The 12,305-nt window shown below is 49.7% G+C and overlaps 1 protein-coding gene across 1 annotated transcript in view; it reads left to right on the top strand.

Moving 5' to 3' along the window:
- Positions 1-1,711: 1,711 nt before the first annotated feature.
- Positions 1,712-12,305, top strand: part of RANGAP1 (Ran GTPase activating protein 1) — a 26,477-nt gene continuing 15,883 nt past the window's right edge. Inside the window, exons 1-3 of the mRNA XM_019660614.1 lie at positions 1,712-1,979; positions 4,315-4,464; positions 9,212-9,339. Coding sequence (XP_019516159.1) covers positions 4,353-4,464; positions 9,212-9,339 — 240 coding nt within the window. The 5' untranslated portion in view covers positions 1,712-1,979; positions 4,315-4,352. The remainder of the gene's footprint in view (positions 1,980-4,314; positions 4,465-9,211; positions 9,340-12,305) is intronic.

Genomic DNA, 12,305 nt, shown 5'->3' with positions numbered 1-12,305 from the left:
TATATATATATATATATATATATATATATATATATATTTATGTATGTATGTATGTATGTATGTAGGTATGTATACAGGTCTCCCCCACTTTTTGAAAGTTCACCTATGCACTAGCTTTTACAAAAGACATATGTTATTAGTACAGTCAGGGTTCTGCATTCAAGGAACCACATATGGAAAATATTTGAAAAAAATGTTACATTGTTGCTGATGTGTACTATGTAGTTAGGCCTACAATCATTGCATCCATTCTGAATAGCTAGACTTTTTTCTTGTCATTGTTGCCTAAACAATACAGTATAACAACTATTCACATAGCATTTACATTGTATTAGGTATTGTAAGTAGCCTCGAGATGATTAAAATATACACAGAAGGATGTGCATAGGTTAAATGGGAATATAACAGTGTACACTGGTAAGTGAAACTACACTGTACATACATTACTTCTACTTTATATAGGCTGTGTATTTATTGTCTCATTCCTGCTTTAATATATGTTAGTGTTATTTCAGATATATATGTTATTTGGTATGATTTGGTAGGTTATTTGGTGGCTAGGGAACCCTCAAAAATTTTTTTCCTATGTAAATTAATGGTAATTGTATCTTTGCTTTAGGCTATTGAAGCTTATAGAAGGTTTTATAGAAATGCTGTACTTTTGGATACCAAGAGAAACCTGTATACACATTTATTTGAACCGTTTGAGAGTAAGTTCCAGACGTCATGGGCCCTAATAATTTCAGCATACGAGTATATTTCCCAAGAATAAGGGCAGTCTTTACATAACCCAGTACAGTAATAAAAAAATCAATAAATTTAATGTTGATACAATACTATTATCTAATGCACAATCAAGTTTTGCTAATTGTCTCAATGCTGCCCTTTATAATAATTCCCCCTACTCCAGGACCTAATCCAGGACCATGTATTGCATTTAGTTGTCGGGTCTTTTTAGTCTCCCTTAATCTGCAACAGTTCTTCAGCTTTTCTTTCATGACAGGCTTTTTTTTGGAAAAGTACAGACCAGTTATTCTGTAGCATGTTCCTCAGTTTGGGTTTGTTTGATGTTTCCTCATGGATAGATTAATTTCATGCATTGCTGACTGGATGGTGATGCTGTGTCTTCTCAGTGTACCACATCGGGAGGTGAGCGATGGATGTCAGTTTCTCCTGGTGTAAATGTTAATGTGGACCACTTGGGTTAAGGTGGTGTGGCAGGGTTTCTCTACTATAGGGTTACTATTTCCTCTTTTTAATTATCAAGCAATTTGTGGCTATTTATGTGGAAGGCTTGGAATGTGCCTTCAATTTCATGGGCCAAAAAAGGCGAGCCTTTCCATTCAGGAAATGGATACTATTTCTTGCCGAAGCGCAAGACAGCAGCACTGTCTTCGGCAGTAACAGCCTTTCTCAATAAAGTTACGTGTATGGGCATCTTTCCGGGAGGGCTGGGACGGTGGGCCGCAAGGCATCAAGGGAATTGTAGTCTCCCTGGCCCTCCTGGCTAAACGCCGCCCTGTGGCCTCTCGGAGAAAGAGCCAGAAGCCGAAAAGGGAGGGCGAAGAGGGAGCTGGCGGGGCTCTCTGGAAGCGATGCATCATGGGACTGGTAGTTTGCGGTCGCGCTCCGCAGCGTCCCGCGCGGAGGAACTGCACTACCATACCCGAGAGGCCACGCGCGCGGGGGCAGGGGAAGCCGCCCGGGCCTCGAACAAATCAAATCCAAGAGAAGAAACTGCCGGCTTTCAAAATCATCCTCCTCCGCCATCATCCGCCACCGTGCGGGGAGCAGGTGGTGTCGGAGACGCGAGTAGCGAGAACCGCTGGGGGAGCTGACAGGCGGGTTGGGCATCGGGACCGCAGGACTCGGAGGCGACGACCCCGACCTGACCTGACCCAGACCCTAAATCAGTCCCCACCCCGCTGGGCGGACGCGGGCGCTCGGGTCGCCCCACGCGGCGGTGCCGTCTGTTTACGGTAGGGTCGGGGTCCCTTTCCCCGTCACCTGTGTGGGATGAGGGCGGCGGGAGCGGCGGGGGTTGCGGCGTGGCCCTGGAACTAGGCAAGGACGGTGTGGCGCCCCTGAGCGCCTTCCCCCCTGCGCCTTTGGCAGCGAAGAGCGGGGAGGGGGTGGAAGTGGGGGTGCTGGCCCCTTTCACGAGTGAGGAAACTGAGACTTAGAAAAGGCGCCTGGCTCGCCCGGGCTGCCCAGCCCGCCGCTGCCAGCCGTGGCGTCTCCTGTTAGCGTCGGTGTCAACTGGGGGCGGTGCGCGTCTGCCAGGGATCCCGGGTGCGGCTCCCGCGCTACCCGCCTGTCATTTGCGGCCCGCACTCGCGCGTCGCTCCCTCGCCGCCACCTCCCAATAGGCCTACACCGGTGAAGGGCCTGAGGTGGCGCCGCAGCACACGGGAATTGGCGTGAGTCACTGCTAACGCTTCGCAGAAGCGATGGATGTGCACCTAAGAAACTGACGCCCCTGCGGAGAAGGGAGAGGACTGTTTGTGTATCGACCATTTTTTTGCTCTGCCCCTGCTCCTTTGCAGACTTTGGACAAATGAATTCACCTCTCTGTGCTTTGGTTTCTTAGTCTTTAAAGCTGATCGTGTGTGTATGCTAGACTAAAGGATGGGCTTTCCTCCAGCTGATAAGTTGTGTTCCCATTCCATCTGGAGGCCCCACCACCGTTTTTCTAGCCTCAAATTGTCTCCGCCCAGAACTGCAAGTGGTGGTGGGGTTTCGGGCTAATTTTTATTCAGTTTCATCCCATCATTGGAGCACTCTCTAATTACCAGGCCCAGTGCGGCAGATAGAGTGATCCTGTCAAAACATATGTCAGATCACCTCTCCCCTCTGCTCCAAACGTTGCAGTGGCTCTCTTTGTCACTCAGATAAACGCCACAGTTCTTAAAATGGCCTTTGTGACTTGGCCTCTTGTTAATTCTCTTTTCTCATCTCTTACCTCCCTTTCTGTCTGTGCTCCAGCCCCACTGGCCTCCTTGAAGTTCCTCTACCTCACAAGAGCCTGTTGCATTTGCAAGAGTGCTCTTCCGCCAGGTATCTGCATGACCCAATCCCTGACAGCCTTCAAGTCTTTGTTTCTTTCCTAATAATCCTCCTTTAAACATTCTACTTGAAATTGCACACACCCCCCAAAAAAAATTCCTTACCCGATTCCTTCCCTGTTTATTTTTCTTATCAGACACTGAGTATCTTATTTAAGATACTAAATATCTTGTTTAGAACATGTTTCAAGAGGGCAGGGTTTTTGTTTCATTCACTGCTACACTCCTGGTACCTGGAACAATGCCCAGCACACAGTAGTACTCAATAAATGTTGAATGAATGAGTGGACACCTCCTTACCCAGAAGAATAATTCATGCTTATTGATAAAAACATACAGACCAGAGTGGGGATAAGGGTTAAGATAAGAAATAGGTGGGAAGCTGCTGTTTGGGCCCAGAGGAAGCCTGGGGGAGTGGGAGGATGGGGCGCTATCACAACTGTATGTTGAGGATGAGAAGACTGGGGGAGGAAGTGTTCTGGATAGAAGGAGCCTGTGGGCATCTCCCAGTTCTATCCTCCATATCAGTCTTCTTGGTCTCCCCTAATTACCTGCCATTTCCTCTTTGGGGAAATGGAGTGGTCCTTTCTGCTGAGCTCTAGGCTGGAAGCTCCTTTTTCCAGCATCTCTGCCCTTGGTCTATTGTGATGATGACTGTTGTGATGTAGAAACCTCTGGTCTCCTAGGAGCCCCGGAGGCCCAACCACCATGGGCTGCCTTGTCTCCTGGCCAAGGGTGAAACCAGATGTGCAGTGGGCTGACTCCTGTGCTCCACCCCCAGAGTCATGCCATTGTAGGTAGTGGGGTATTCTCTGGGATGGATGACCTGGATCCCATAGCCATCTGTGTTCTGTTTGAGGAATGGGCCCCTCAAACAGAGAGCAGCCAGGATGATCAGACAGGTGTGTGCCTGGGATAGACTTTTTGCAGCCATAGGTCTAGGACTCAACTGGGGGCCCAGGAATTGGGCAACTTACATGGCTTTGCTGGGTGGTCCAGCTGGGGCCATTGGGCAGAGGAGGACTTGTGAAAAATATGATTTTTCTGCTTTCTCGTTACTTCCTCTACCTTTATAGAACTGTTCCTTCCCTAATGCTGTTTTCATTTCTCCTAGTGGTTTAGCTCTTGGGATTTCCATAGCACGGGAGGAGGGCTTAGGCGCCCAAAACAGCTGATGTCCTACCCTGCCCTCCCCAACCAGAAGACCCCAGGAGATTCCTCTCTCTTAATGAAACTTTGGCTTCCTCAGTTTGCAGATTTTCAGGGGAGCCCACCAACGTGTCCAACATGGCCTCTGAAGACATTGCCAAGTTGGCAGAGACGCTAGCCAAAACCCAGGTGGCCGGGGGACAGCTGAGTTTCAAAGGCAAGAGCCTCAAACTCAACACTGCAGAAGATGGTGAGTTCCTGTGCGGGCTGGCCCAAGGGAGGAAAGGGAGTGTGCGAACGAGCACTTGCTTTTACTGGTTGTCAGACTCATTTAGCTACATAATCACATAACTTATCTCTGCAGCTCTGTGAGGTAGCATTGGGCCCGTCTAACAGTGAGGCTCAAAGGCGATTTGCCCTTGAGCACACGCAGGCTTCTCTGCTGGTCTTCATGTTTGCAGTTGGCATTCTTGCCATGACTGCTCAGGCTGGCAGGTGGGAAGTGCCCCTTTATCTCTTGGAGGGACCACAGTTAGTGGCAATCCCATGATATAGTCGCTGACTTCTTCAGATCCACCCCCTCCTTTACCCCAATCATCCAAGCTGGTCTGGGAATACCTGTCACCTTCCCCAGAGCTGAGGCCCTCATGGAGCTGCATTAAAACCACAATCCAGACCATCTCAGGAGGTCCGTGCAGCTGAAGACCCCCCCACCCCCCCCGAGAGGCTGGATGTTCCTGTCTGTGTCCAGGCACAGAGACTGGAGAGAACTAGGAATACAGACCCTTTCTCTCCCTCCCTGGCCAAGGCGTGGCTGGCACCGACCAACCCTGAATCCCCTGGCATCTAGAAGTGAAGGCACCTATGTCTGTATTTCACAGGCCTGTCGATGTCCCAGCCCAGCCAGGGAAACTGGTCTGGACTTGGCCTGGTTGTCGTGGTTGCAGGCTGGCTTGCTCCTCTGCCGGGTCAGAGACTGCTATAGTCCTTGGGTTGCTGGGAGTGTGGTGATGTACATTCCTAACATCTCTACAGGGCCTTAAAATTTACCGAGTTCCTCCCTGTGCTTTGATTCCTTATGATCTTTGCATCATCTCTGAGAGAAGAAGGTAGAAATGTTGCCATTTTATAAGTAAGGGAAAAGGACTTGTGAGACTTACCCAAGGTCATACACCTGGTAAATAGCAGAGCCAGGATTTTAACAGGTCCAGTTGCATCCCTGTTCCTGTGTGTCTCAGTAGACATTCAGCTTGGTGCAGTGAACATGGATTTGCTATTAAATGCTATTCATTGAACATTGTGTCAGGCAGAGTCTTAAGTGCCATACAAATAGTATCTCAGTTTATCTTCCAAAAGCCCTTGTAGTACGTTTCATTCCCATTTTGCAGATTGGAACATTGAGGCTCATGGAGGTGATAGAACTTCCCTAAGGGCACAGCTGTAAGTAATGCAACTGGTCATAGAACTCAAGTTTGGCCCTAAAATCCATGCAGGTAACCACTTCATCAGCCCAGGCTAGACATGTGGCCTCCCATTTATAAGGTCACAGGGATGCCCTGCTTACATCCCCAGCCTCTGAGGAGCCCCTAACCTGAAATAGGAATGAGGTACCCAAATAACTAACAGGTGGCAGACAGTGAAATATACTCTGAGAAACATGACCGGAAGGCCCTGGGAAGGAAGGGATCCCAGGGGAAAGGGATCACTTTTAGCTTAGGAGGGCCCAGAAAGTCTCTGGATGAGGTGGCATTTGAACTATCCTTGAAGGAAGATTTGAAGGAGAAAGGGCACAGCAGGCAAGGAACCATGTGAGGTAGACACAGGAGCTGAGACCCACAGGTAGGCTTGGAAGAAAAGTCAGAATCCCATAGGGAAGCCCAGGGCAGAGGCCCTTCAATGCTATGCTGAGGCCATAACAGCCTTATCATGGGCCCAGAAACGGACTCCGTCTTGGCTGGGAGTGAGCCAGCGTCGTCGGGAAGGCAAAAGCCAGTGCGAGGCCCTGAAGCTGATGATTAGAACAAGGCCCTTTTCTCCCCAGGAAGTCATTTAAGGACAAAGAAAGTCCATTCTGCTGTACATGGCAGAGTGATAAACACCTGGAACTTGTTACTTTGTGAGGTGGCAGAGGCTAAAAAGAAATCCCTGCCACTCAGCCTCAGGACAGTTGGTTATTTGAGGGTGGTTGGTGCCTATTTCTAACCCATTTTTAAGTTAAGATAACTCCATTTGGATTGAAAACCAAGTGAGAGATGAAACTCATTGAGACCCCCACCCTCTGTTGCCCCCACTCTTCCCATTTTGGTGCATTTCCTTCCAAGGCTGGCCTGGGCTTGTGACTCCCCAGGGCTGAACTTGTGGAAAGCACAGCACCTGTGTCTTTCTGCACTTAGGCCACTTATACAGCATAAGCTGTCTTCCCTTGGGGCCCTGACATCTCTGTTACGCTGCTTTTTCTTTTTCTTTTTTTTTTTTTAAGATTTTTATTGGGGAATTGGGGGAGGGGAACAGCGCTGGGGAATCGGGGGAAGGGGAACAGACAAGTTGCTGTCCTTTTGTTCTTCAGTCTAGTTGTGGAGGACGTTGCTTCACTGGCCCAAGTTGGCACCATCATTGCGCTCTTCCCGGGCGAGGCAGATCAGTTGCTGGCTGCTGGCTACACACGGTAGCCCATGGCAACCCACTGCCACAGGGGCTGCAGCCTACACTGTCCCCAGCAACTCACCGCAGCCCAGCTCCAGGTTGAGCTGTTGTTCAGCATCTTAGCTGTAGAGGGCAGTGTCACTGGCCCTCATATGTGGGATCCGAACCGGGGCCCTCTGGTGTCCCAAGCCAGTTCTTAACCATCGCGCCACTCGGCCGGCCCTCTGTTACGCTGCTTTTAAGGACCGTGTAAACATGCCCTTGAGCAGCCCTCCTCTCTCCTTGTTGACCTGGCCAGTCCCTGGATTTTAGAGGGGGCTCCGTTTGGAGCAGGTCTTCCAAAAGGCTGAAAGGTCGTTCCAGCCATTGCCCCCGGTGCCAGCTCAAGTGGTCACCCAGGAGAGCGAGGGAGGGATTAAGAGCCTTCTCTGGCTGGGGGCTGCATAGAGTCCATGGTTGTGCGCAGAAGCAAGGGTCTGGGGAGGAGCACTTAGGTTCAATTTTGGAAAACCAGTCTGAAGCCCAGTGCTGCCATTTCCCTTGAACTCCTGGGCAGAGATGCTTTATTCCTTGAAACCTCAGCTTTCCCTTCTAGAAAATGGGAGACTCGTATCTGTCCAGCCTTCCTTCTCGTGAAATGAGAAATGGAAAATCAATGCTGGTCACCACTTTCTAGCTGTGTGACCTTGGTGAGCATTTATTTACCTTCTCTGTGTCTCAATGTCCTCAATTATAAAATAGATGTAACAGTAACCACCTTATTAGATGTGGTACGGGATGAATGAGATAATGTGTGTAAAATGTGTGTTAAGTGCTTTCTGTATATGGTAGTGAGGAAGGCAGAACCAGGTCCTTTGCTCATGGAGCTCATGACCCAGTGAGGAAGATAGTATTAACAAAGTCATCATATAATCATCAAGTACTCACTTAGACGGGTGTAAAATTGTAGCATGTTACACAGGAGAGACTGGGGCGTTGCTGCCTATGGAGACTTGACTTGGCTGGGAGGTTAGCAAGGGCTTCTGAGGCCAGAAGTGCTGCTGCGGTGGAAGGGAGAGGGAGGGAGGCAGGCAGGCAGGCAGTATGTATGTGCAGAGGCCGCCAGCTCGGATAACTTAGGGAGCCCCTTACAGGCTGTAAGTTACAGTCTTTCTCTAGGACCTCTGTAGACTTTGTAACCTAGAAGGTCAAGTTCAAACTTTTATCTCCATTTATATTTCTGTCTCTTCTTACCATGTCACTCCACCTTACTCCATCCTGTGCCAGCCAGACTAGATTTTGTTCTGTTTCAAGCAACTGGTGTGTTTTGTTCAGATTATAAAGTTAATACATGCTCATTATAGAATAGTGTTTCTGTAAACACTGAAAGAAGGGAAAAAAACCAAAAACCTATATCTTCATTATCACACAGCCCAGGAATATAACTACTGTAATTTTGGTACATTTTCTAGTCTGTATTTTCCTAAAAGTATCTGAGTTCCTTTTTTCATGTGGGGCAGTAATAATTGAGATTATATTACAGATACTTTTAAAACTGCTTTATAACCTGATATATTGAGAACATTTTACTGCAGGTGATGGAAAATACAGAATCATCCATAATCCCATCACCTAAAGATAACTGCTTTAATATTTGGTTTCTATCCTTGTGGACTTTGGTGTGTGTGTGTGTGTGTGTGTGTGTGTGTGTGTGTGTTGCGTGCGCATGCGAGAGAGAATAAATATACATTTTAAAAGTGTTATCAGACCAAATACCATTGGAAAACCTCATTTTTCACTTACCACTATAACATGAATATTTTCTAAGTCAAACACCTGTGTCACCATTCATGATGACATTCATGTAACTATACCCTAGAGTATTAACCTGTCCACCTATCCTTTGTTGATGGACATTTAAGTTGTTTGGAATTTTTCATCATAATAAAACAATATGGTAATGAACACCCCAAACATGAATGATTTAACACTTGGAGGCCTTCATGCCGTGGTGCCTGCTGGCCCTCTGCTTGGGGGCCATTTCCCTGTTGACCTGGTGTACCCCTGTCCTGGAAGGCTCCACTCCACGCGCACTACTCACGGGTGTCCCAAGCATCTCCTTTACCCTAAGCAGCCAGTTGCTCTTTGCCTCAGCCCCCAGACCTCTTGTACGTGCCTTGTTCCAACACTCATTTAAAGACATTATCCATGTAGCTGTGTCCCTGCTGGATGGTGAGCCCATCTGAGTCTCCTTGGTAAACCGGGCCTGGCACATAGCCGTTGGGTTGTGAGTGACAGGTTAGTGGTGAGGCTCTCTCCTGCCTCACTGTTCATGACTCCAAAAGTCTGAAGTTCTGTTCTTTGGTTTTGGGCAGCCAAGGATGTGATTAAAGAGATTGAAGATTTTGACGGCTTAGAGGCTCTGCGCCTGGAGGGCAACACGGTGGGCGTGGAAGCAGCCAGGGTCATCGCCAAGGCCTTGGAGAAGAAGTCGCAGTTGAAGGTGAGATCTGCAGGACGAGCAGGCCCAGACTGGTTGGGGACAAGCTCCCGCGCACATGGCTACAACCTGAGCTGTGTCCAGACCTCCGGGGCCCCTGCCTTGTTGGCAGTCAGCATGAACAGCTCCTCTCCTCTGGCCTCCCCAGAGCGCTCAGCACTGGCCAGGGCCCTTCTCCTTGTGTAATGAGTCCATTCGGGTCCTCCAGTAACAGACACTGAGATGCTGTTAGGAGTGTACGAGGTTTATTGGGTAACATGCGTGGAAAGTAAAGGGGGGGAAGGAGCAGAATTAGACAGGGAGAGCCTTCAGCCTGCCATGCGGATCTGGTACCTGTGAGGAGAGAAGGGCACAGAAATGGGCCTTGAGAGTCTCCCTGTTGGCACAAATTCTCAGCCCACCCAGTGGAGCTCCAGAGCACGGATTGCCTGGTAGAGGAGTGTTGGGTGCAAATGGCCAGGCCTCAGCTCAGGCACCTGGGCCAACTGGGAGGGTGCTGCAGCCCGAGGCGGCCAGCTAACCGCATTCTGCACAGCTGAATGGCAGGTTCTTTCCTACAGTTAGCTCAAAGTGGTACCCCTCCTAGGGTGTTCCAAAGTGGGTTCCACTGAAAACCAGTACTTCAAGGTCCTCTTTGAGAAAAGTGGGGTATCAAGCAGGCACTGCATGCCCCCTTCCCAGGAGCCCCAGCTAATTAGCATATTAAAGCCTGTGAAGAGTCATGAGGGAAGAGCCTTGCTTCCAGACTGGAAATGGCTCTCTTTAATTTGTAGAAGGCGAGGCTTGCGCTAGGCTCTTCACACGTGTCATTTAATCTCACAGCGACCCAGGTAATAAAGACTCTCCGTTTTGTGCATCAGTGGAACTACGGCTCAGAGGGGCTGAGTAAATAGCCCAGGATCTACTGCCGCTAAGTGGCTGGGCCACACTGCACACTCCCGAGTCCAGCGCTCTTATCATGGCACCGCTGCTTTCTGAAGGGTACTGGGCTGGGGATCACCAGGGAAAACAGTACATTTGCCCGGTCAGGGCCTGGGGCTAGTTTATGAAGTGGCCGTTGATGTTTGTTTCCTCAGGAAGATCTCGGTCAGGTTAACAGCCCGGGCAGTGACTGTTTCTGCTCTCCTGCCCAGGGCTGGCCTTGAGCAGAAGCTGGGATGTTTTCCTACAAAAGAGTTCAGCCCTGCCCAGTGATTGCACAAAAGAGGAACGGAGCAGATGTGTCTGGGCCTCGAGGCTGCAGAAGCTGAGCTTTGGCATCCAGGGACCTGGGCTCAAGCCCCAGCATCACCTCCTTATTTGCATTACACGGCTTTGCAGTAGACTCAGCTGAGCCTGTCTCCTCTACGAAGCTTTTCCTCCCTGAGAGGTTGCCATGATGGCCACGTGCAGGCTCATGTCATGAGAGGGCTCGGCCAGGGGGAGTGCTGCGTGCAGCTTGTCACCCTGTACAGACCCAGTGCCCTGAGACACCCCACCCCATTTCAGTCCTGCTTCTGTGCAGGAAGGAGCCCAGGGTGGGGGCAGGGACAGGTGGGAGCTGCCTTTGATGTCCATCGTGCTCTGGGCACAATACTGATTCAGGATAAGATAGTATCTCCCCTGTTGTACCATGTGCACAGTTAGGTCTTGACAGGTGAGAAAAGTGTGGCCACCATCACATCCCAGGAGTGGACTGGATTTGGAGCCCAGATATCAGCCCAGCCTCCTCACTGGTCTGTTGCCCACTTGGAGGTCATGAGGCTTAAAAGTCTATTTTATTATTATTATTATTATTTTTAAGATTTTTTTTTTAATTGGGGAATTGGGGGGATGGGAACAGCGCTGGGGAATTGGGGGAAGGGGAACAGACAAGTTGTTGTCGTGTTGTTCTTCAGTCTAGTTGTGGAGGATGTTGCTTCACTGGCCCAAGTTGGCACCATCATTGCGCTCTTCCTGGTCAAGGCAGATCCGTCGCCGGCTTCTGGACGGCTGTTCACTGCGGCTGCTGGCCACTCACGCTGGCTGCTGGCTACACACGGTAGCCCATAGCAACCCACTGCCACAGGGGCTGCAGCCCTAAAAGTCTACTTTAAAGATAGGATACCAGGGGTCAGAGATAGGGCGTAGTAGGTCTGGGGCCAGTTACGTTGGGTTGAAAACCCAGGCCTTGTGCCTTGGGGCCCCCTGCTGACCTTCAGCCCATCAGAGTTGGATTTCAGAAGCATGGAGGAGAGATGCCAGTTGTGAGAGGCTCTGGAACACAGACAGTGGCCCTGTCTTGGCCTGTGTGCCAGTGCAGTGCACTGAGCAGACCTGTACAGCGTGTCCTGAAGGCCTCAGGTGTGTTAGTGACTTTGCTTTACCTTCTACAAAACCAGCTTCCCCAGTACTTAAGGTTGGATTTCGTTCATACATTTTAAGGACTGGATTTTCAGGGGAAAAGTGCTTCTCCTTGTCCCCTCATTTCCAGGTTTGGCCTAGAAAGGCCAGACGTACCCGAGTTATTTTGGACACAGCAACCAAAATTGGAGGGTAGGGCTATGTGCACAGAGACTAACTGTGCTGGCCAGCATGTTACACGACCCAGTCATATGGCCACCAACCACCTTTGTGACATTTACCTAATACCTCCTCTAAATCAGCTCCCTTTGAAGTAATTGAAAAACAAACACGACCTCTTTTATAAATGGAAAGTGTTATCATTTACCATTGCCACCCAAAGGCCCTGAGCTTGAGGCCTGCTCCCGCTTTGTTTGACAAACAAGTAGAGAGGCAGGCAAGACCCGCCAGCCTCAGTGAGGTCACCTCCTGGAGGCGGCCAGGAGGGTTGAAAAGAGGCTTGAAAAAAGAGTAACTCCCTGGGCCTGCTGAGTGGCGCGTTGGTTAAGAGCAGGCTTGGGATGCCAGAGGGCCCTGGTTCGGATCCCACATATGAGGGCCAGTGACACTGCCCTCTACAGCTAAGATGCTGAACAACAGCTCAACCT

This window comes from Hipposideros armiger, unplaced genomic scaffold (assembly GCF_001890085.2).
Source record: "Hipposideros armiger isolate ML-2016 unplaced genomic scaffold, ASM189008v1 scaffold_321, whole genome shotgun sequence".
In the NCBI taxonomy this organism is placed as follows: Eukaryota; Metazoa; Chordata; class Mammalia; order Chiroptera; family Hipposideridae; genus Hipposideros; species Hipposideros armiger.
Note: the sequence above shows the minus strand (reverse complement) of the source record. Positions and strands in the feature narration are given on the sequence as shown.